The sequence below is a fragment of the Pholis gunnellus genome, assembly GCF_910591455.1.
Source record: "Pholis gunnellus genome assembly, chromosome: 13".
NCBI lineage: Eukaryota > Metazoa > Chordata > Actinopteri > Perciformes > Pholidae > Pholis > Pholis gunnellus.
This window is the reverse complement of record NC_136540.1, coordinates 923,602-948,875: the sequence shown is the minus strand read 5'-3', so window position 1 is coordinate 948,875 and position 25,274 is coordinate 923,602. Positions and strand designations below refer to the sequence as shown.

Genomic DNA, 25,274 nt, shown 5'->3' with positions numbered 1-25,274 from the left:
TCAGCAGCCCACCGCTCCCTATAGGATGGGTTGAATGCAGAGCTCACATTTCGTGTCTGTGTAAATATATATGACAATAATAATCTTAACTTTAACTTTACAGTAAAAGTACTAATACCACACTATAGAAATACTCTGTTACAGTAAAAGTACTAGAAGTATGAATATATATATATAACCAGTAGAGGAGCCTTTAACAGTCTTTACCTGTTTCACCTCGTTCGTTATGAAAACCAGTTAAACAACATGGAGGACAGAACAGACGTCTCCAGCTGTGAGACACCTCAAGTCTGCCAGGAGAGACAGACAGGGAGAGGAAGAGGGGGAGAGAGACAGAGAGAGGAAGAGGGGGAGAGGAAGAGGGGGAGAGACAGACAGAGAGAGGAAGAGGGGGAGAGGAAGAGAGGGAGAGACAGACAGGGAGAGGAAGAGGGGGAGAGGAAGAGAGGGAGAGACAGACAGGGAGAGGAAGAGGGGGAGAGGAAGAGAGGGAGAGACAGACAGGGAGAGGAAGAGAGGGAGAGACAGACAGGGAGAGGAAGAGGGGGAGAGGAAGAGAGGGAGAGGGAGAGACAGACAGGGAGAGAGACGTCATGTTGTTGAAGAACAGAGACATTTTGTTCTGATGTTAAAGGCCAGACAGAGCAGGTGGCCTTAACACACACAGACACACACACACACACACACACACACACACACACACACACACACACAGAACAGCCGGTGAGGTGAGACACAATAATGTGGCTTCACCATCGTCATCATGAATGTATGCACATGTCCATACTGCGTATACTGTATCTAGAATAGTCATAAGTACACCTACTGTTTATACTACATTATATGTGTATTAAGTATAGTACTACTCATTCTAAATGAAAAATACTCTAATACGGTGAGATGACAAACTGCATCTCGTTTACCTGGAACAAAAAGAGACACCTGTCCGCTGCGAGCAGGGTTCGAACCTGCGCGGGAAGATCCCATTGGATTTCAAGTCCAACGCCTTAACCACTCGGCCATCGCAGCTTACGTCATCACATCCAACACCGGTACAAGTTGTAGTTGCTACCGGTCAGCGGAAGTTACCGTGGTAGTTTGTGACTTCCGTGTGTAGATTGTGTAGCACCGATAACTACCGTCTGCTGCTAACGTTCCGGTTTCAGCTGGTGTTATGGGGGTGGGGAACAACAACAACACGAGTTATGCCAATGGAATGACAGTAGATCCCATTAAAAGATGGCGTATTCTTCCGCCGTGTCTTCCCGCCAACGTACGTCTTGTGCGTGCTTCTCTGCTGTTTCAGCAACAGAGGCCACTGGTGGCCGGAAGCTATATTACCAAAATAAAACAGAAGATTTTACCATGGGTTAAAACTTTAACACAAGAGTTACCAATGAATATTTTATATCTAGACTGTGTCCAGTTTGCAATTGAAAATAATCTAATCCATGTTAAACTTTTGTGATTTTGTGACTTTTGTAAACGTGATTATGTCTTTTTTGACTTTGACTCAAAGTCAAATGAACTCAACTTGATACCTCTGTGTTCTTTGCTGGTTACATTCATCATGTTATGGCATTGCCATTTATGGTTAGCTCTGATGCGTTATTGTCCACATTGTGTATGTTCACCTCATGACAACATCACAAACGTTCGCCTCATTAATTTGCAGCGCAAAGCCAGCTGTATTCAAAATGCTGCATGGTAAACGAGCAGTGCAGCCACCAGTTGATCTGGTTCCTCTGCTCTTAGGAGCGACTGCTGACTGTGTTTTATATTTCTATGTCTGCCTTTGATTTTGCGTCCTGCCTATCGTGGCGTAAAGGCACTGCCTCCGTTTATCAATTATTTTTCCACTCAATGATATGAGTTCGAATCCCGTATATAACTTTTAATTAACTTATTTGTATTTGTTTAACTGTGCTACAGAGTTCTTCTACGTAACACATGTTTCCACAAAACAGGCTCCAAAGATGATTATGTGTTTGTTTGTTTTTATACCAACTTTATTATTTTAAAGGAAGGGGAATTTGCTCCCTTCCTGTTTCAACACATAAACAACAAGCAAGCGACGCTTCAAACTCGAGTGGACTAGATTCCTCAAAAGACGCTCCAACGTCGAATCCGGTACGTTTTGACCAAAGACTGTAAATGAGAAGGTTTGACACTGTATTGCAAAACTAAACAATGCGGCATTCACGAGGACAGCTGCGTGTTCTCTTCTCGTGTTTAACAGCTGCCGTAGCTAGGACAACAACAGACGCATTCGGCTGAAGGTCGCCAGTTAACAGGGTCCCTGGTTGAACCGTAACACCGGTTTGCGGCGCGGGCTCTCGGGGGCCGAAAATAGTAAGCCTTAAATCTCTTAACTTTTCCCATTCATTCTCTATGGTAGTTCTTATCACTACGGGTGTCATATATTTCTGGCCACAAGCGAGGTTGTGGGGGCGCTGTTTCTCACCTTCCATACCAGTAAGGAGACCCTGCTTTCCCCTTTGAGTGACAAACGTCCCAGCATCACACAGACTACAGTAAACAACCTTTACACAGCTCACGGCTCTATCTTCGGACTAACAGACAAACATATCAAACGTAAGTACAGCTCATTGTTTCTAGAACTAAATGAAAGCTTCTCAGTTGTATTTGTGGCTAAACTGTTTTTATAGTTTATTTACGTTTTGTTGTTTAGCATTGTCAGGTTGTAACTCTGTCTGTTGTTAGCTAACGTAGCGTTAGCACATCTAGGTTACGTATGTGACGTTGTGTTTATTTGCTGTATGTATGTGTTTCAGCATTAACAGTGTGCATTTTAAATGGGTAAATACTACAATATATGTCTCTTATGGTTTCAAGTGCTATGAAAGGTGAGCACTGAACACTTTGTTTTCCTGTCTGTGTGATATATAACGCTGTTACGTAGTTATTACAAATGCTGATCGACGTTAACACGAGGAGCTCTGTATATAAACTACATTGTGTTTGGCTGTGCACAGGAGATAATGAAGAGGACCATCAACTTCTTCCCAGGAAGGATGGCGGTGTCCTTCAGGAAGGGTCCATCTGCGGCAGGACCCCTCTGATGAGGCCATGAGGATTAAAAACGACCCATCGCTTCAGGACAAGTCTCCCACTCAGAGACATGATCTGGTGAAGACCAACGGTCTCACTGTGGTCCTTCAGCGGGGAGGCGATGTGTCAGACCGACAGGAGGTGATGGGGGAGTACGTGCTGCAGTTTGGTAAATACAAGGGTAGATTATTCAGATGGCTTCTAGAAAACGATATTGGCTACACCATCTACCTGATGAAAAAGGTAGAAGAAGAGGAGAGAGATGGGACTTTCAACCCCCAAGGGAACAGTAAGGACAGCATGCTGTCATTTCTGGACTATAGCAGGAGCTTCCAGGAAATTGAGGACCTGAGGGAGTACCTACTCCCCAGGAAGCCTGCTTCAGCAGTGGCATCAGAGGGTCACAATATTGTTGGCTTTGGAACCAGGGCCAAGGACACCTGGAGGCAGATCTGGGAGAGCAGGGCTGATGGTTATGCTGCCTTCATTTTAGGAGTGAAGTGCATCAAAAACAGCAGGATGTGTAACCTGCAGCAGTACATCCTCAAGCAGCAGAGGGCTGAGTCATGTCCACCACCTGCAGAAGTGTCCGCTACCTCAGCTAGTGCCACGCCGACATCTGCAACTCTAGGTCAGCTCACAAAAACCATGCTAATACAGATTTTATGTGAACATTTAATGTACCAAACACACAGTTAATGTTATTGTTTCATCTCCTAGTAATGGAGGAGGAAGAGGAGCTGGAGAGAGAGATGTTAAATCTGTCTCCATCTAAATATGACACTGGACTAAGTGAGTGGATCTACTTTAACAAACAGTATTTTTAAGTTGTACTGTACATGTTTAAAATGTGGCCTGTGCTTTCAGGGCCACCAGCAGCAGTCTCCAGAGCCCCGGCTGTGTCTCCATCAACAGGTCTTTCTCCATCAGTGTGGAGGCAGAATTCTGCCGTTACTATTTTCTTTCAAATAGTTTGTTATTTTGGCCGTGTTCTGGCCTGTTCTGATGCCTGTGTTCTATTACTCTCCCACTAACGTAAGGAATTAACATGTCAGCGATGATGGTAAGATTATTACACGAGACTAAATACTATTAGTGAATTAGAATATATTGTATATTCTTTCAGCACTTGTGAATATGTGTATGGATACACCATCTACTGTATATATACTGTATATTTAATTTACTGTTCATTTGTTTTATATGTGATGTTTTTGTGGCATTTTGTTTTTGTGCATTTCAAAATTCAGCTGTTTTCAATAAAATATCTTGAAAGCATCACTCTGACTGTCTTTACTTTAGGGGTAGTAATACATAGAATATTAAATATTCAAACATTTATATCTGCTCAGCTGTACGCATACACATCTGTACAATAAAACTATTGTTGTGCCTTAATATCAGTAAAACTAAAGCATAATATTTGGAGATTATTATCTTATTTGCATAATTACTTCAAGATAAATGATTTCATCTTGATTCGTTGATGTGAAGCACTTTGTGTTTATGCATTAATGCTATTACTAATAAACTATCATTGTTTTTGTATAATAGACACATTCTGTAGTTCATCATTTGAACTAAATACTGGAGGTTTAGTTTGGGTAATGTGGGAATCAAACAGCCTCATGTTGGAAGGGCTTCTGGTCATGAAGATGTCTTCTACAGGTATACGCGGCTGGCCGTGGCCTTCGCGTGTGAGGCGAACATGATAACCACTACACTACGGAAACTTGTGGAGGATGACGCGTTCAGGGACAGTTGGGATAACCTGTACTGGTCCACAGAGTAGGCTTTCCCTCTGTTAGTGTCATAGCTGAACATGTTACATGTGTAGCGCCCCAACACTCCACAGAGGAGACCTAAGTTACCTTTAAACTGGAATGTAATGTAATGTATCCTAAGATCTACCACGAAGGTTTAAATGTATTTTACCCTCTTAATAAACAGACTGTCAAACGTAGCAACAGATCCAATAGATCTAGTCTCTTAGAACTCTGTTTTAAATAACTGAGCACAGACAACTTGTTGGGATGAAAAGTAAATAAGTTTACTGACTGCTTTTTAGAATGTTTAATATTTACAAGAAACAAAACACAAAAACACAAATTAGACCCCATAAGAAACAGTACTTTAAGAAATAATATGAAACCAAAAGTTATGAAGTAAACTAATTGCTTGAAAAAAATATAAAAACTGAATCAGCTGATAAAACACCACAACTTAAATGTCTTCAGCTATCTGTGCAGAAATCATTTATTTCACTTCAGCAGACTCAGATTAATACTTGAATTGACTTTAAACACACACACACACACACACACACACACACACACACACACACACACACACACACACACACACACACACACACACACTTAACTGTAACTTAGTTTAATCCATTGTTTGCCATCAATATTGTTTAAAGCTGTTTATTTCACCTACTCACTCACCTATTTACATCCCAGTTTATTTAGGACTAAATGATCTTAATCTCAGTAAAACACTTTTTATTTATTAAACTAAATTACTTTCACTTTAATGACCTCACTGAGTTATTTCATCTGACTTCATTATGAATAACTTGTTTTAATATAACTTTTACACCAGAGCTACACATGTGTAACAGTTGAAAAGGATCATCTGATAAATGGGGAAACTCTGCCACCTGCTGTTGTAAATGTGTACCTGCAGCTAGTAGTAGAAGCAAAGGATTATGGGTAATCCTCACAGCCACGGAGGATTCTAAAGTAGGTAACGTGTCTGTGGACAAAATAATGTGAACTAACTTGAAGAGTACATAAAAGTTGAGCTGGCTTTATCTGTTTGGATATTATTGGTCTTAGATTATATTCGTCATGATTTCATTAAGTTAAACATTCGTTTGTGTTTTATTGAAGTAAAAATGTCTCCAGAACAGCTAACATTCACATGTTCTTTGTCATAAATGCAGGTATGTTACAGTATGTTGCTCTAGAGCACAGGGTCACTAATAGACTTACAACCGATAGATAAATTGAGACATTTTCACTGAGCGCTTCTATTTTAACCGGCGCAGCTTTTCTAGTCTTTACGGTACTCGTTCAGAAGGTCCAGGAAGCGCACCGACCAATCACAAGCGTTGTAAACTGTCACGTGATGATACTCGGCCAATCAAATACCTGTATTTTGTAGGTACAAACTAATACAGCTAGCCTCCCACCGGAGGACAGCTAACGTCAGCCAGCATCCCGTCGGAGGACAGCTAACGTTACATTTTAGGCGGTCAGAGAGTCTAAATATGAACACTTACCGAACACCGGAGCACAAACCGGTCGGTTGGTAGTTTGCAGTCATCAAGTTATTTCAGGTCCACAACTTCTCACGAGTTGCGGCGCCAAACGGTAAACACACGTCACGTGTTAAAGGTCAACGCCCCCTAACGGATGCGTTCAGGGACGCATCGGTAATTTAGCAAGAGTCGTATTTCAGCCATTTTAAATTTGATAAAAACACTATTTTTTTTTACAGCCATGTTTAATTTGTGTTATTATAAGTGTGCAATACGGAGACATTTTGATCTATTTATCTAATATTTACTGACTTAAATGGGATAACATGTCTTCATGTATTTTTGTTAGTAGTCCAAATAAATCCAAAAACACAGTAAATAACTTGTAAATGTAAATTAAAGTACACAGTCACGGTTCAATTTAATTTTAATACAACAGGAATAAAACAATAATGCATCAGGATGTTTCATTTATTTTTAACAATCATCTGGTCTCTGAACTATTAATATGATAAACATAAATAGTTTAAACATAGAAACACTGAACACGTTCATTAAAGACAACCGGCTGTAAATCTTGTGCTATGACACGAAAACAAACAGTTTTATTTATTTATTTATATATATATATATATATATATATATATAGAAAATAAATATAGAAATAAAAATGAATATCAGCTGGTTCAGTCCCAACTGACGGCCAATAAGAAGGCGTCTCATTACCGAGGTGTCCCACCAGAAACCTCTCATGATGGGTAGAAGCAAAGAGCGCTCAAGACCTTCACAAAACACACTGATGGCATTTGTTACAGAAGGATTTCTAAACCTCTGAATGTTCCAGTGAGCACTGTATATCATATGTGTATGAATAAATCTATTCATAAATATATAGAGAGACACTGTCCAGTCCTCCTTCGTACCAGCGTGTCTCAGCTGAACCAGAGTCTTTGATGGATGCCGGTCTTTCAAATGACCTACGATGTGAATTAATATCATGATAATCATAGGAATAAATTCTTCAATAACTATTCACCGTCACTGGGCTCCTCAGACAGGCAGCAGAGCGTCCATGTCTTCTACCTGGTGGATCAGTGAGTATCACACCTCACTCTGCTGCTACAGCAGACCTTTAGACCGGCACCACGTCTCCCTCCATTATGAACGAGAACTGGATGATCCTGATCCGGTGACGCTGCCGTCAGAGTGAGATCGGTCCCTTTATCTCATGTACGAGGGTCTGAGAAGACCAGATACCCGTGGAGGGACCGGTATGAAGAACTGGTTTCTATTGAAAACATCATTTATATAAATGAGATGTTTTCAGCTGTGAATGTATTTCCTATGTTTAAGGGACTGCTGTGCTGCCTTCAGGGTCCTGGAGCTCAGGAGCACGATTTGTGTAAAAAAACGTAAACTTGAGCGGGAAACTGTTGTGACGCTGTGACGCGACAGCCAATCAGCGATGAAACAAATGGAGGAGAAAGTATTTCATGATAGTTTTATGATAGTACTTCATAGTTATACACAGACCGGACGTTACTACGTGTACACATGTATAGTTATATGAATACACCATAAATTATCTACGGTACATAAACAATGACGTAACTGCTCTATTTATGCATAGATTATTTTGACTGTTGATGCTACAATGTTAGCATGTAGCCTAACACTAGCATGTAGCCTAACACTAGCATGTAGCCTAACACTAGCATGTAGCCTAGCACTAACACTCCAGAAGCAAAGTACACTGTTCTCTTGAGCCTTTTCATTAAACCTTACTATGACTCTACATCCATCAGGTCTTTCTCTCTGCCCACGCTCATATCCTTCTCTCTCACTTTCAGAAACACTCATTATTCTCAGTTCTTGTTCGTTTATTAGTATTCGCACGATTGCTTTGATTTTCATTCTGCCGCCCCCTTAATTAGCCTTAAGGAATGGCTTGTTGCCAATCAGGTGTGCAAGCATTGATGTGCTGTCTGTCCTGCTTGTTTCGTCTATATGTGCATTTGTCTCGTTGTCTTGCTCAGTGTTGCTTTTTTCCATTTTGATGTGTCTGTTTTGTGCCTCGGTGTTGTATATGTGCTTGTACTGGAGGTGGGTTTGCTCTGCCTGACGCATGCTGCAGCCTGTCTGCTCGGCTCTAGTGTCTTATGTACACTTTTCTTTTGCTTGTATGTGTATTGGTTTTTGTCGATACGTTACTGTCTGTTCATCTATGAATTTTAATTTTAAATTTTTTAATTTTAGGCTGCCTTCAAACATCTGGCCGGGGACAGCAGATGAAAACTGGCCTCTCTGGCTCACTTACAGTTTGAGGGTTGATTGGTGTGCATTGTCCCTGCAAAATAAATAAATAAATAAAATGAATAAATGATCATTCTCTTCTTCACTCCCATGACAATAATCCATTTCTGCAGCTGAGGACACTGAAAAATGTCCAATGTGACGACTTCAAATATCTTCTTTTAACAGAAAACATTGATTGTGAACAATATAAATAGAGTACTTATGGTAAAAGTATTATAATTATGAGACCTGTAACACAATTGTGACTTAATCTCTTATTTTGAATACATATCTAAAGAAAAGTCACATTCATATCTCAGTGTCTCACACTAAACAGGAAGTAACATCTCTTTACATTTGCCAGAGAAGAAGACGTGAAGGCTTTGGTTCTGACTCACAACCTGATTATTAGCAGAAACGTGTCTGTTACATTCAGCTCATTCACAGAGTTTCATCGTTTATTACATGTTTAGTTTTCTATGAACATAGATGATAGAGATACATTTATCTCAGTGATCTTCATCACTTCATCTCTCTGTGTGGACACATGAAAACGGATCATTTGCACATGTTTGAACACAGATGTGCTCATGTGAGTTTAAAGTGCTCCTAAAGACGCTCACGTTTGGTTTTGGTTGTTAAAGAGTCACATGTCGTCTGTTCCACGTCCAGAAATGATCCGACTGGACCCAAGTTCAGCAACCCTTAAAGTACTTTGTTAAAGTAGTACTACATGTATCTGTGCAGTACAAGTATGTGTGTTTAGTTTTACGTATGTGTTCATATTTTATTCAGATTGTTTGATTAGTTCGGAGGTTTTGTATTAAATTAATTTAACACAAAAGTAATTAAAATACTTAAATACAGGAATAAGAAAAATCCTGATCTTTATAAAATAAATTAAAAACCCTCATTTAGAAAATTAAGAACACTTATGAAATAAGAAAAACACAATTATTAAGAATAATCTTTAGTTGTGAAAATAAGCAAAATCCTTAATTACATAATATTGTAAAATCTTAATGAAAAAGGAAATTTCGTGAATTACAAAATAAAGCAAAACGCTCATGATTTAAGCAAAATACTTTATTACATTTGTTTTTATTCCTTATTTACAAAACTAAGTCAATTTATGAAGTACAACAATTTGTTATATTCTTATGAAATGAGCAAAATCCTGAACTATGAAAAAATGTAAATACCTTGATTGCAACATTAATGAAGTACAACAATAAGCGACATTCTAATGAAATAAGTAAAATCCTTCATTACAAAACTAAGCAAAATGCAAATGATTTAAGTAAAACACTCTAATTATAAAAAACAAGCAAAATCCTTCATTACAAAATGAACGACAATGATTAAGAACAACAATGAGCAAAATAGTAAAAACTTCTGAATCTGAAATAAATGAGTTTTAGGGGCTGATCACAGCGGGACGTTGTTCATATTTGTATTATTCTGATTATCTTTGAGATAAATGTTGCTCACTACAATAAAAGAGTAATGTGAACCACAAGGAGCCAAAGTGAAGTCATGAAGCTCATTCTATGTTTTAAAGGACAAACAGCAGATTGTGAACATTGAGTCTCGTTCTGCAGAATGTAGAAGATAGAAGTCAATGTTTCATGTTTATTCTAATACCTCACATTAACATTGTTCCTCATAGTCTTTGCTTCCTGCTTGGACTCTGGTAAACCTGATCTCAAGTCTACTTTTAAATGAAACTTTATATCTGTGAGGTGATTTTAAACATTCACGTCTTCAGCAGGAACCAATGGGCTTGGAGCTGAGAGCCACAGACAGGAAGTCAGAACGTGTGGAGAGACCAACACATTGTTGAGAGTCAGACAGACAGCCCATAATAAAGTGAGATCATATTCAGCCTTCTGGTTTAAGGGAACGTGCGTATCAAAGGGAGCTGGTGGTGGTTGTGTGGTAGAAATCATCTGGATGTGAGATGAGCTCCTTGGAGGAGCTACTCTGCTCCCAGAGCTCCTTCTTCTTCTTCTTCTTCTTCTTCTTCTTCTTCTTCTTCTTCTTCTTCTTCTTCTTCAGCTGCAGGAACACCCAGTTTATAACGAACCAGCTCAGCGTTCTTCTGTCTGCACGGCATCCGCCCCTTGTTTTCCTGCAGAGACATGACAGCACAGTCCTGTCTTCAGTTCACTGAACACAGAGCGAGAGCTTCATGTCAGTGGCTGGTCTAAACAACAGACGTGTGTCCGTACCTTACAGTAGACGTAAAGGGCAATGGTCACCAACAGCAGAGTCAGCGGCAGGACGACCGCTTTGATGATCAGAGGTGTTGGATCTGAACAAACACATGGACAGTCATCATCACACGACATCATGAGTCCAACAGCTCCCATTGACCCTGAAATCTACAATCACTGACACGTATTACTCTTCATGTTTACTTCCTGTTCACTGTTTGAACCACAGACGTTATAGAAGAAGTGGACGGAGTCGTCAAGACGTCACTCATTGGTTTGTGGACTGTGGCCGTCGCCATCTTGTTTTATTTACAACCAGTGAGCAGGAAGTGACCATATCTGGACTGAGGAGGAGTGACGTAGAGACCTGTCAATCACTGTGTAGCCCCGCCCCTAAAGCATCCCCTGCTTTATGGTCTGTTTGACTCTAAATGGACCATCATTTACTAAATGAACATCATGCTGTATTGAAGAAGACTTGAATCTAGAGATTGAGACCATAAACTCATGTTTACAATGTTTACTGAGGTAATAAATCAAGAGAGAAGTAGAGTCATTTTCTCATAGACTTCTATACAACCAGAGGAGTCGCCCCCTGGTGGACACTAGAGAGAATGCAGCTTTAACACATGAAGCTCTGGCTTCTCTGTTCAGTAGCAGATGTCGCTTCCTGGAACAATCGTGTTCGTGGTTCAAAGAGACCAACATGATGGTAGAAACAGGAAGCAACAAGTGACTTCAGTTAAAAACTGTTTCCATGAACTCGAGGGTCTAAAGACAGACGGTGTCACTTTTCAGACAGAGTTTAAAGTCTCGGAGCACACCGCCCTTCTTGCTTCTGATTGGTGGAGGAACTACACTTGAAAATGGCGAGTTGGGGGCTAAGAGGTGTTACGACTGATGTGGTGGCAGTGGAGCTTTGTGATTGGTCACCTCAGAAGGGGCTTCAGTTCTCAGAGAACCAGAGTTATCCTGGTAACCAGACCTGCTCTGTGCTACAGTAGATTGTTAGCTGTTGCCTTTGATAGACTGTGTTTAGGTTTGGTTACTCTATGACATGTGTAACACAATGACAGGAGTCACAGAGTCATTCCAGAAACAACAACATGGACTCTGTGGTCAGCTGATCACCTTCAGTCAGTTTGGACCAATCATCTTCAAACCTGCATGTAAACAGTCAGCTTACCTAAGACAGTGATGGAGAGCAGACGGCTCTCAGAGGAGAAGGTGTGATTAAAAACATAGAGCTGATAAACACAGCTGTAGCTTCCTTGGTGGGCGGACCCTGCAGCAGGAAACAGGAAGTGGGCAGAGTGATTGACAGCTGGCTGGGTGTAGTTGTGTGCTGAGTTGGAGGAGGTGAAGGTGAGCTGGAAGGAGCCTCCTGGGTACTGTGGCTGGATGGAGCAGCAGATGGTGAAGGTGGAGCGCCTGAGCACCGGAGCCCCCTGCTGCTGGGCCTCGGAGACCCCGTACATTGAGGAGGACACAGAGATGATTGGCTGAAGCAGCAGCTCTGTAAACACAGAGAGATGATGAAAGTTCATGTTTACCCTCCATTTAACAAGATGGACCCTGAATAATGACGTGATGTCATAGATGATGTCACTGATGGACTTACCTGAGCAGATGAGATCCAGGATGAAGGAAGAGGAAAAGGAATATGATGATACACAATCCTTCAGAGCAGATCCAGACTGAACACAGTCAGAGTAGATCCTCCACATAGGTCTCTCTGAGGACTCCTCTCTCTTTCTGATAGAAACAACAGAGCCACAGTCCAGATCTCTACAGGCAACAGCTGTTGCCTTCAGGATCCAGTAATAGTATTCTACTGGTCTCCAGTCTCCTTCATGTTTCACCTCCAGTGTTCCTGCACAGCGACTGGCTCCTCCCACCAACCTGACAGGTTCTGAACAGAAACAAGAGAGTCGTCAGTAAAGAACAAAGTGAGTTTCAGTAGAACAGAAATGAACCAGATCAAAGCTGCAGCTCCTCTTCTACCTGAGCAGGTGAGTCCAACAGCTTTACCAGGTGAGCAGGTGTTTCTATCTGAGCCTGAGCTTCTACAGTCCAGGAGAGCAGACTCATGGCCTCCACACTGGAACTCTTTGGTCCACATCGGAGCCTCCACTTCTCCATAGAGCGCCCCCTGGAGGACTGAAGGAGCCCCACAGCCAAGCTCCCTACAGACCACCTCTGCATCCTGCTGGTCAAAGTCCTCTTCACACACTGAGGACCACCACTGGTTAGTCTGGTTAGTCTGGTTAGTCTGGTTAGTCTGGTTAGACTTCACCTCCAGTCTGCCTGAGCACAGACTCGTCCCGTCCACCAGCCTGACAGAGTCTGCAGAGATGATAGAAGATGAAAGAGAGAGAGAGAAAACACACCAGACACTAAATAACAAGATGTCATGAAACAATAATTCAGAGATTAAATTGAATAATACAATAAGTCAATAATATTTACAATAATAATAATAATCAGTAACCAGCTAGCTAAGTTCGCTCAAAACACAAATATCTAAAGATCATGAACTTAACATATTTAGTCAGACTGGGAGGAGGATTCTTTTTTAGTTCACTGAGATCTGAACAGCGTCTGTCTTGTCTGCGATGTGAGCGTGGTCTTTCCAAAGCAGAGACTTTGGAGCGTCATTATGAAACGGTGCACAGAAGCTCAGAGACGCATCAGTGCTGCTGGGTTCATCATGTTGTGCTACACAGAGAACGTTCCTCGACTTCCTTCATCATCATGTAGAATTCACCAGCAAGCGTTGTGGTGGAAGATGTTCAACATGAAAGAAGGGAGGGGTGTTGCCTTGAAGACTGTGAGTTGTGTTGGGACCAGGACTCTACAGAGAACGGTATTGTGGACTCACTTGGAGGAGAAGGGCTCTGAACACAGAGACCTGCTGCTGCACACTGATGTAAGATGGCTGAGCAGAGGAACATTGGTGTTGACATTCAGTGAGACTTTGTGAATCTTTCATTCCATGCAGAAGATGCACAGCTAGAGGACTACCAGTGGCTCCTGGATTCAGTGTGTGTGACAGATCTCCCTTTACTGGTCAAGAAGCTGGTTTAGAGCTGCAGGACTATGAAGAACATGTCATCAACAGGATCAGTGAAGGAAACACGTTCAAAAGACACAACTGCTGTCAAGTAGGCTTTAACGCTGTGAACTTTCCTCACATGCAGACGGAAGTGAAACATCAGGACAAAGACATTGTGCAGCTTGACTTCTATGAGGAGCAACACGAGAACATCAGCAGAGCTTTACTGAGAGCTAAATAGTGTCAGTGTTCCACCTGGACAGCTTTGCTGCTGAGGAAGAGATTCTCTCACTGCACATTCACACTGAGATCAAATCAAGGGAAACACCTGCATGAATGAAGAGTTATGGGACGTACTGATGAACACAAGTATCCACACCTCAGAAGATGTGCCTTGAAGTTGATGAAGAAACATGTCTCCACTTCAGCAGCACCAGGTGCTGAGCCAGTAGAGTTCAACGTGCCAACAAGTCACGTTTGAAAGCAGACAATGAGAATCTAACGGTACACCGGATAAGGAAGAGACAGGTGAAGGCTCATGAAGGGACAGAGCACCTCAGAGAGTGTTGTAGAGAGGGAGGAACTGGACCACAACATGAAGTAGATTGGCACATAGATGATGTCACTGATGGGCTTACCTGAGCAGGTGAGATCCACGATGTAGGAAAAGGAAGATGATGATGATACACAATCCTTCAGAGCAGAAACAGACTGAACACAGTCAGAGTTGATCCTCCACATAGATCTCTCTGAGGACTCCTCTCTCTGTCTGGTAGAAACAGCAGAGCCACAGTCCAGATCTCTACAGAAAACATCGGCTGTCTTCTGGGTCCAGTAACGGTCACCTGCTGGTCTCCAGTCTCCTTCATGTTTCACCTCCAGTGTTCCTGCACAGCGACTGTCTCCTCCCACCAACCTGACAGCTTCTGAACAGAAACAAGAGAGTCGTCAGTAAAGAAATGAATTTAATTAATAAAATATAAACTAACACATGAATGCTGGTTCTGCTTCACTGGTTCTTTATTTCTCTTTTCTTTCTCTGTTTACCTGTTGATGTGTGATTTCCTTCAGCCTGGAGTCCTGGAGAAATAGACACATATTTGTTGTTTTAAGTAAATATAATAGAAATGTATTTGCAATTTACACCAAAAACTTATTGTGATGTTGTTGCATTAATATTCAGACAGTTGAACCTGCTTTAAAAACAAGACTGTGTTTACACGTCTCCTTCTGTTTCAGCCAATCACAGAAGAGGAGATTAAAGGATCATATTCTTTTGTGACAATACGACAAAACAAGACATTTATCATTATTTTTATTTAAATTATTATTAACAAGGGCTTCCTTCAGAAGGCAGAGCATCGTGAGGGGAGGGGCTAAAAACAGAGAAATGTCCAAAGTTAAGAAGACACAATAACAACATATTATATTGATTATTATCAGGCAGCAAAGAAAAGGCTTTAAAATGGTTCAGCCAATCAGAGGCAGCGAGTCATGATGCTCTCTCAGTACTCAGTGATGAACACATTGTGTTTCCTGTGAGTGCTTCACAATAAAAGCCCCCATTGTGATTGTCTTGTTGAGGTGTTTTAATGTGAAGCAGCAGTAAATGCTGAGTCAGCATTAGCAGTAACTCAATGCTGCTCTGATCCGTCTGTAGGAGAGTGAACAGGAACCAGTGAGGCTGATATCAGACTACAAACAGCCTCACTGATCACATGCTGCATCGTTTCCTGTCTATTAGTCATGAGTCTGAATCTATGGAGGACTCCACCACCAACAGCATAACACACTGCACACAGAGATCATTACTGATTACACATTGACTGCATGAATATTCATTTACTACAAACATAATCAAGAACTTATGATTTGATTGACATGTTGGATTTTAACTTGAATGTGTTCGTTGAGGAAACATCACGTTTTATAAACTAAGAGGAAACTTTTGAGGAGTTTTTATTTTAACATGGAGGCTGGTACAGTTCATGCAGTCAATAATTAATCACTTTATTATTATTATTCACCAAGAATTATTCATTTATTATGAAACTTTTTTATTTGATGCAACAATGCGACCTCACTCCATTGTCTTCATGTTCAGTGTGAGTGTGAGTGTGAGTGTGAGTGTGTGTGTGTGTGTGTGTGTGTGAGTGTGAGTGTGAGTGTGTGTGTGTGTGTGTGTGTGTGTGTGTGTGTGTGTGTGTGTGTGTGTGTGTGTCTATGGAGGTTTGAAGCTTCCAGAAACAAGTCCACCTCTCTACACTTCAGGATGTCGTTGTCCTGATAACTTTACAGTTCAGTCCAGTGGAAACCCACTGACTGTCACTGTGACAGAGGAAGGAACATCCTGGAGACATTGCTGTCAGAGATGATGTCACTGATGATGTCACTGATGGACTTACCTGAGCAGGTGAGATCCACGATGTAGAAAACGGAATCTGGCATTAAACACTCTCTCAGAGCAGATCCAGACTGAACACAGTCAGAGTCGATCCACCACACAGATCTCTCTGAGGACTCCTCTCTCCATCTGGTAGAAACAACAGAGCCACAGTCCAGATCTCTACAGGCAACAGCTGTTGCCTTCAGGATCCAGTGATAGTATTCTACTGGTCTCCAGTCTCCTCCATGTTTCACCTCCAGTGTTCCTGCACAGCGACTGGCTCCTCCCACCAACCTGACAGGCTCTGAACAGAAACAAGAGAGTCGTCAGTAAAGAACAAAGTGAGTTTCAGTAGAACAGAAATGAACCAGATCAAAGCTGCAGCTCCTCTTCTACCTGAGCAGGTGAGTCCAACAGCTTTACCAGGTGAGCAGGTGTTTCTATCTGAGCCTGAGCTTCTACAGTCCAGCAGAGCAGACTCATGGCCTCCACACTGGAACTCTTTGGTCCACATCGGAGCCTCCACTTCTCCATAGAGCGCCCCCTGGAGGACTGAAGGAGCCCCACAGCTAAGCTCCCTACAGACCACCTCTGCATCCTGCTGGTCAAAGTCCTCTTCACACACTGAGGACCACCACTGGTTAGTCTGGTTAGTCTGGTTAGTCTGGTTAGTCTGGTTAGTCTGGTTAGTCTGGTTAGACTGGTTAGACTGGTTAGACTGGTTAGTCTGGTTAGTCTGGTTAGACTTCACCTCCAGTCTGCCTGAGCACAGACTCGTCCCGTCCACCAGCCTGACAGAGTCTGCAGAGATGATAGAAGATGAAAGAGAGAGAAAACACAGCGTCAAGTCAAACAGGATGTTTCTTTTATGTCAATAGAAACAATATAAAGGACTGAAACATATTATTAGTAAATAAAATCACATGTAAAGCAGTAAAGTAATTCATATACTGACAATCTGAGTCTTCAGAAAAGAAACAGGGCGGAACCAATCTGCCTGGAACTGTAGACCAGCAGAGGCCCCATCCCAACCTCCACCCTCACGGACTCACACACTGAGGCTCCGTGAAGTCCCTGAGGGTTTAGTTCTGTCCCACTGTCAACCATCCAGTGTTTGAGTCTCTCAGACACTTTGAGTCCTTTATGAACCCGTTCTGTGAGTCAGCTTTAGATGCAGACTTTGCCTCAGGGGATTACCCACAAGTCATTGCAATGTGACGTTAAACACAGTGGCGGCTGGTGGAACATGTTGTAGGGCCATCCAATCAATGTCAGCAAACATCCCAGAATGATTTAATGCAAAAACATCAAGGTATCAAACACACATTACTACTTTACAGTTAAATATTTAACATTTATTCCAACATGAAAAAAAGCAGCAAATAACACTTTGACCAACACGTCAGGACGTCTTATTGTAGTCACGCTCACAGGCAATTCAGTGTAATATATATACACAGTATAATATATATCATATAATAATATTCAGTATAATATAAAACACACACACACACATATAGATACAAGCTATGATGAGTTTTCACTGTTAATTTACCATCTCTATTAAATGTTGATGCCTCCATGACCAAGTTGATGAAACTATGTAGAAGTTTCCTCCTCCCTCACTCCCTACCCTGGTGTTCTCATGTTTCCTTACCTCCTCCTCCCTCACTCCCTACCCTGGTGTTCTCATGTTTCCTTACCTCCTCCTCCCTCACTCCCTACCCTGGTGTTCTCATGTTTCCTTACCTCCTCCTCCCTCACTCCCTACCCTGGTGTTCTCATGTTTCCTTACCTCCTCCTCCCTCACTCCCTACCCCGGTGTTCTCATGTTTCCTTACCTCCTCCTCCCTCACTCCCTACCCTGGTGTTCTCATGTTTCCTTACCTCCTCCTCCCTCACTCCCTACCCCGGTGTTCTCATGTTTCCTTACCTCCTCCTCCCTCACTCCCTACCCTGGTGTTCTCATGTTTCCTTACCTCCTCCTCCCTCACTCCCTACCCTGGTGTTCTCATGTCTCCTTACCTCCTCCTCCCTCACTCCCTACCCTGGTGTTCTCATGTTTCCTTACCTCCTCCTCCCTCACTCCCTACCCTGGTGTTCTCATGTCTCCTTACCTCCTCCTCCCTCACTCCCTACCCTGGTGTTCTCATGTCTCCTTACCTCCTCCTCCCTCACTCCCTAACTGCTGGATGTGTCCTCGTTGTTGTAAAAAGATAAATAAGTTGTTAGCATGACATCATCCAGCTAGCCAAACCTGTGTGGTGCAGCTAGTAGAGAAGCTTCATGTTCTGCTTCTCTTTCCCGCTAGTCTGCTGTCTGATTGTGAGGTCAGGCTGATCTGGGATCAGATCTTTAACTGAAGTTTCTTCTCAAACGGGTCTTGGAGGAGTAGTGCTCGCGCTCGCGCTCGCCTGTAGAGACTTCTCCTGACGAGAACGCGCAGGCTGAATCTATTTGAGGACGCTGATTGGCTCAATTGTACGTCACTCATTTCTATTTTTAATCAGCAATTGGCTAAACTGCTCCATAGACCCGCCTCGGCCTCACTAGCTGCGCGTTCTGAAACGTGCACACAAGCGGAGATGATGAGCAGACAGGCTGCATACAGAATCCCCTTCAAAATAAGAGCACAGGATTCTTTTTTTCTTCTTTTTTCTGTTTTTTGGGGGCTCAAGGGGGGGCCAGGCCCCATGGCCCTCTATTGACCAGCCGCCACTGGTTGAACACGAGGTGACCAGTGGACGCATGGAGACGTAAACAAAGGTACAGAAAGAGGACGGCTCAGTGTTCAGCCTGCAGTATTACATTTACTCAGAAACATTCAGGCAGTGGTTCTCAAACGTTTTCTGTCAAGCCCCACTGTGGAGGCAGAAACATGTTCATGCCTCACCGCCCCAACAACATTGTAACAAAATGGCAAAAAATAGCTTCTTGAGGCTGCAATTAACCTGTTTTGCACTGCATATCTTTTCAAGATAATAATAATAAAGTGTAACCTGTAACACTGCACATTATGAAGGCAAATCACTGTCAAAATCCGAGAGAGCAAATGAGACCCATGAGCACACGAAAATCAAACAGCCGCGCGCGTATTTGACTTTGACGAGCGCTTTTATATCACTCCACGAGCAAAATTCACTCTCGCGTGAGCAAAAGTCGCTCGAGAAGTTTAAACCTGTTCGCTCGGAGTAGTTTTTCTTTTTGACAGTAAGTGGGCGGACCCAGTCTCCAGTGTATCTCTACATCTGATTGGTCACAATGCTCGTCTTTGGATAAACAGGATATCACTGACACAGACGTCAGGTCTGTTAGAGGTGGTTATCAATCCGCCACTAAACACTACTCCACTACATTTGCTTTGAATTCACTCCATCATTCTATTCCAGACGATGTGTGTTTGACAGTCAAACTGTGAGAAACAGCTCAAAGACACTCTTTGATCTTAATTGATTAAAACATGATGCGATCATATTTAATCATACTGTTGTGTTTACAGAAGAGATATAATGTAGTTTTATATAATATGAGCAACAATTTGGACCTGCTCAAAGATCTGGAGCCAAGATTAGGGACCACTGTTTGTATATTAACTGTTAAATCACTGACAAGTAGTTAGTGGATGAAAAAGTGTTCAGATCCTCACTGCAGTAAACGTACTAATACCTACTGATGAAACAATAATCCACTACGAGTAAAATACCTGCATTAAAACCCTTAGTCAAGTATGTTATTATCAGCAAAATGTACTTTAAGTGCAGAAGTAAAAGTACCCGTGCAGTAAAATGTACATTATTTGCCCCTGACCTCGCTCTCAAGTCTTTATTCTGCTCGCTCTCGAGTAGTTTTTCTTTTTGACAGTAAGTGGGCGGACCCAGTCTCCAGTGTATCTCTACATCTGATTGGTCACAATGCTCGTCTTTGGATGAACCGGATATCACTGACACAGACGTCAGGGGGAGATTTTAAGATTGCGCTACATGTCAGTTCCTGTTATGGTGGAAACCAAAGAAGCTGCTGGTGTGAACCAGTGAATAAGAAAGCTGTGGAGCTGAAGGAGGAGTCCTTTCAGGCTGGTTGCTGGTCGGCCCAGAGGACTCCTGAAGCAGCAGACATGGAGGTTTCACATGTAAAGATATCTTGGTGCATTCAGCACCTGATCTACTGAGGCAGCAGCTCATCAGACAAGTCTGCTGCCATTCTAGCTGCTGCATGTGTGTCCACCTGCAGACATTACTGTCAGAGATGATGTCACTGATGATGTCACTGATGGACTTACCTGAGCAGGTGAGATCCAGGATGTAGGAAGAGGAAACTGATGATACACAATCCTTCAGAGCAGATCCAGACTGAACACAGTCAGAGTTGATCCTCCACATAGATCTCTCTGAGGACTCCTCTCTCTGTCTGGTAGAAACAGCAGAGCCACAGTCCAGATCTCTACAGGCAACAGCTGCTGTCTTCAGGATCCAGTCATAGCCACGTACTGGTCTCCAGTCTCCTTCATGTTTCACCTCCAGTGTTCCTGCACAGCGACTGTCTCCTCCCACCAACCTGACAGCTTCTGAACAGAAACAAGAGAGTCGTCAGTAAAGAAATGAATTTAATTAATAAAACATAAACTAACACATGAATGCTGGTTCTGCTTCACTGGTTCTTTATTTCTCTTTTCTTTCTCTGTTTACCTGTTGATGTGTGATTTCCTTCAGCCTGGAGTCCTGGAGAAATAGACACATATTTGTTGATTTAAGTAAATATAATAGAAATGTATTTGCAATTTACACCAAAAACTTATTGTGATGTTGTTACATTAATATTCAGACAGTTGAACCTGCTTTAAAAACAAGACTGTGTTTAGATCAGTGGAGGCTGGTGGAACATGTTGTAGGGCCATCCAATCAATGTCAGCAAACATCCCAGAATGATTTAATGCAAAAACATCAAGGTATCAAACACACATTACTACTTTGCAGTTAAATATTTAACATTTATTCCAACATGAAAAAAGCAGCAAATAACACTTTGACCAACACGTCAGGACGTCTTATTGTAGTCACGCTCACAGGCAACTCAGTGTAATATATATACACAGTATAATATATATCATATAATAATATTCAGGATAATATAAAACACACACACACACATATAGATACAAGCTATGATGAGTTTTCACTGTTAATTTACCATCTCTATTAAATGTTGATGCTTCCATGACCAAGTTGATGAAACTATATAGAAGAACAGATGTTCACTTTGCTAATATGTAGCTTGACAGAGTTCTCATGTCTCCTTACCTCCTCATCCCTCACTCCCTACCCTGGTGTTCTCATGTCTCCTTACCTCCTCCTCCCTCACTCCCTACCCTGGTGTTCTCATGTCTCCTTACCTCCTCCTCCCTCACTCCCTACCCTGGTGTTCTCATGTCTCCTTACCTCCTCCTCCCTCACTCCCTAACTGCTGGATGTGTCCTCGTTGATAAATAAGATAAATAAGTTGTTAGCATGACATCATCCAGCTAGCCAAACCTGTGTGGTGCAGCTAGTAGAGAAGCTTCATGTTCTGCTTCTCTTTCCCGCTAGTCTGCTGTCTGATTGTGAGGTCAGGCTGATCTGGGATCAGCTCTTTCACTGAAGTTTCTCCTCAAACTTCTCAAACGGGTCTTGGAGGAGTAGTGCTCGCGCTCGCGCTCGCCTGTAGAGACTTCTCCTGACGAGAACGCGCAGGCTGAATCTATTTGAGGACGCTGATTGGCTAAATTGTACGTCACTCATTTCTATTGTTAATCAGCAATTGGCTAAACTGCTCCATAGACCCGCCTCGGCCTCACGAGCTGCGCGTTCTGAAACGTGCACACAAGCGGAGATGATGAGCAGACAGGCTGCATACAGAATGCCCTTCAAAATAAGAGCACAGGATTCTTTTTTTGGGGGGGCTTAAGGCCGTGGCCCTCTATTGACCAGCCGCCACTGGTTTACACGTCTCCTTCTGTTTCAGCCAATCACAGAAGAGGAGATTAAAGGGTCATATTCTTTTGTGACAATACGACAAAACAAGACATTTATCATTATTTTTATTTAAATTGTTATTAACAAGGACTTCCTTCAGAAGGCAGAGCATCGTGAGGGGAGGGGCTAAAAACAGAGAAATGTCCAAAGTTAAGAAGACACAATAACAACATATTATATTGATTATTATCAGGCAGCAAAGAAAAGGCTTTAAAATGGTTCAGCCAATCAGAGGCAGCGAGTCATGATGCTCTCTCAGTACTCAGTGATGAACACATTGTGTTTCCTGTGAGTGCTTCACAATAAAAGCCCCCATTGTGATTGTCTTGTTGAGGTGTTTTAATGTGAAGCAGCAGTAAATGCTGAGTCAGCATTAGCAGTAACTCAATGCTGCTCTGATCCGTCTGTAGGAGAGTGAACAGGAACCAGTGAGGCTGATATCAGACTACAAACAGCCTCACTGATCACATGCTGCATCGTTTCCTGTCTATTAGTCATGAGTCTGAATCTATGGAGGACTCCACCACCAACAGCATAACACACTGCACACAGAGATCATTACTGAGTACACATTGACTGCATGAATATTCATTTACTACAAACATAATCAAGAACTTATGATTTGATTGACATGTTGGATTTTAACTTGAATGTGTTCGTTGAGGAAACATCACGTTTTATAAACTAAGAGGAAACTTTTGAGGAGTTTTTATTTTAACATGGAGGCTGGTACAGTTCATGCAGTCAATAATTAATCACTTTATTATTATTATTCACCAAGAATTATTCATTTATTATGAAACTTTTTTATTTGATCGCAACAATACGACCTCACTCGCATATTGCGTAAGTGTGTGTATGTAAGTGTGTGTGTGCGTATCTGTGTGTGCGTATATGTGTGTGCGTATGTGTGTGCGTGTATGTGAGTTTGTATGTGTGTGTGTACGTGTATGTGCGTATGTGTGTGTATGTATGTTCATATTTGTGTGTGTGTGTATGTGCGTACATGTGTATGTGTGTCTGTACGTATGTGTGTATGCGTACATGTGTGTGTGCGTATGTATGTTCATATTTGTGTGTGTGTGTATGTGCGTACATGTGTATGTGTGTCTGTACGTATGTGTGTATGCGTACATGTGTGTGTGCGTGTGTATGTGTGTATCTGTGTGTGTGTCTGTATGTGTGTGTGTGCGTATGTTTGCGTGTATGTGTGTGCGTGTGTGTGTGTTTGCGTATGTGTGCATGTGCGTATGTGTGCATGTGCGTATGTGTGTGCGTATGTATGTGTATGTCTGTATGTGTGTGTACGTGTGCGTATGTGTATATGTGCGTACGTGTGTATGTAAGTGTGTGGGTGCGTATGTGTATGTGTACGTATGTGTATGTGTGTGCGCGTATGTGTGTGTGTGTATGTGTGTATGTGCGTATGTGTGTGCGTATGTGTGTGCGTATGTGTGTGTGCGTATGTGTATGTGTGTTCGTATGTTTGTATGTGTGTGTATGTGTGTGCGTGTTTATGTGTGTGTATGTGTGTGTATGTGTGTGCGTGTTTGCGAATATGCGTGTGTGCGTATTTGCATATGTGTGTATGTGTGTATGTGTGTATTTGTGTGTGTGTATGTGTGTATGTGCTTATGTGTGTGTGCGTATGTGTATGTGTGTTTGTGTATGTATGTGTGTGTGTGTTCTCTGATTTAAAGATACAACAGTAATATTGTAATAAAACACATCTTCTCTTAATCAGAGTCCTACCTGAGCTCCACAGCAAAGGCAGCAGCATCAACAGGTGATCCATGACGTCCAGGTAGTCCGTCTCTCTGTCCGTCTCTCTGTCCGTCTCTCTGTCCGTCTCTCTGTCCGTCTCTCTGTCCGTCTCTCTGTCCGTCTGAGTGTGTGTGTGCTGTCCTCAGTGTATATCTGCGTACAGGAAGAGGTGGAGCTTTACTGATGGCTTATCTGTCTTTAGTTTTACAGAGAAGAGTCTCTGTCACATGATCAGCTTCTTCTGTCCACCATGTTTCCAGTGTGACCAGTGGATCAGACACTTCTTCACTCTGGTGTCTTGTTCTCACTTTGGTCTGACACCAATCTGTTTAATTATTGTCCTGTACAGCATGTGGGCTCATGGAAGTATAGAACCATAGAACTATAGATCTATAGAGCTAGATAAATAGAAATATAGGAGTTTCATTCTCTTTATAGTTTTGAATTGTGTATAGTGTTTGTTTATAGTGAGTCTTATTATAGTAGTTTCTTATTTTCTTGTAGTTGTTTCACATGTTTGTGGTTTTCTTTAACTTTCATGGTTGTTTGAGTCTCTCTGTAGTTGCATTATGTCTCTCTGTAGTCATTTTGTTATCATGAGTCCTTCATGAAGCTGCAGGATGTGTTCAGCTCTGAACCCATTGGTCCATCTGACCTTCAATCAACAGATCAATATCTCTGTGAGCACATCCAGCACCTTCCTGTGTGTTGCTCTGGTGATCTTACATCATGTGTCGTCAGTTTGTTTCTCCTTCACTGAATATTTTCTAGTGATTTATTACTTCTGATGATTCAGTGAACTCCTGATTCAAACTGACTCTGTTGTTGCTCTTTATCAAGTTTCTCCTGAGAGAGATGGAAGTACTCGCATCCTTTACTTCAGTACAAGTACGGCAGTGTGGAAATACTCTGTTACAGTTAAAGTACTAATACTGTGAGTACTACCAGCAGTGTTTGCAGAGGTTCTGTCTCTCCAACAGCCTGATGACGACTCTCTCCAGAATAGAGGAGTCAACATTGTCTCTTAAAGCAACAGTAGAACTCAGGCCTAAGTTATTCATAGAGTGTGTGGGGGGGCTTCATGAGTGTAAAATTGATTCTATCTGATTTCACAAGAAGCTGCTGACTGATTGCAGATTAAAGGAGTGTTTCCATGACGGGCTGAGCTGTTCCTATCAGATGAATGCTGTCGGTGTCTTCTTCTTAT

At 42.1% G+C, this 25,274-nt stretch overlaps 2 protein-coding genes across 3 annotated transcripts; one reads left to right on the top strand and one right to left on the bottom strand.

The window, feature by feature from the left end:
• Positions 1-2,050: 2,050 nt before the first annotated feature.
• On the top strand, positions 2,051-4,337 carry LOC306704667 (uncharacterized protein). Of its 2 annotated transcripts, XM_079171118.1 has the most exons (6): positions 2,051-2,130; positions 2,240-2,352; positions 2,438-2,595; positions 2,997-3,703; positions 3,793-3,864; positions 3,940-4,337. In XM_079171118.1, exons 4-6 carry the CDS (start codon positions 3,091-3,093, stop codon positions 4,104-4,106), a joined length of 852 nt encoding a protein of 283 aa, XP_079027244.1. In that variant the 5' UTR covers positions 2,051-2,130; positions 2,240-2,352; positions 2,438-2,595; positions 2,997-3,090; the 3' UTR covers positions 4,107-4,337. The 2 variants fall into 2 exon arrangements, with proteins under 2 accessions (XP_079027244.1, XP_079027243.1); XM_079171117.1 differs by lacking the exon at positions 2,051-2,130 and having other exon boundaries at positions 2,138-2,595.
• Positions 4,338-10,525: 6,188 nt separating this feature from the next.
• On the bottom strand, positions 10,526-14,839 carry LOC306705147 (CD5 antigen-like; the record flags this gene model as incomplete). The annotated part of the gene is made up of 6 exons (XM_079171847.1): positions 10,526-10,769; positions 10,870-10,952; positions 12,041-12,308; positions 12,528-12,766; positions 12,859-13,200; positions 14,548-14,839. Coding segments are annotated over 6 exons (1,377 nt in total), but the record flags the coding sequence as incomplete, so codon positions are not given.
• Between the last annotated feature and the right edge of the window lie 10,435 nt (positions 14,840-25,274).

Excerpts from the sequence above, each read along its gene's own strand:
- LOC306704667 (XM_079171118.1), top strand. The coding sequence starts at position 3,091 with ATGAGGATTAAAAACGACCCATCGCTTCAGGACAAGTCTCCCACTCAG. Across the intron at positions 3,704-3,792 it reads GCCGACATCTGCAACTCTAG|TAATGGAGGAGGAAGAGGAG; the intron begins GTCAGCTCACAA and ends TTCATCTCCTAG. Across the intron at positions 3,865-3,939 it reads TAAATATGACACTGGACTAA|GGCCACCAGCAGCAGTCTCC; the intron begins GTGAGTGGATCT and ends CTGTGCTTTCAG.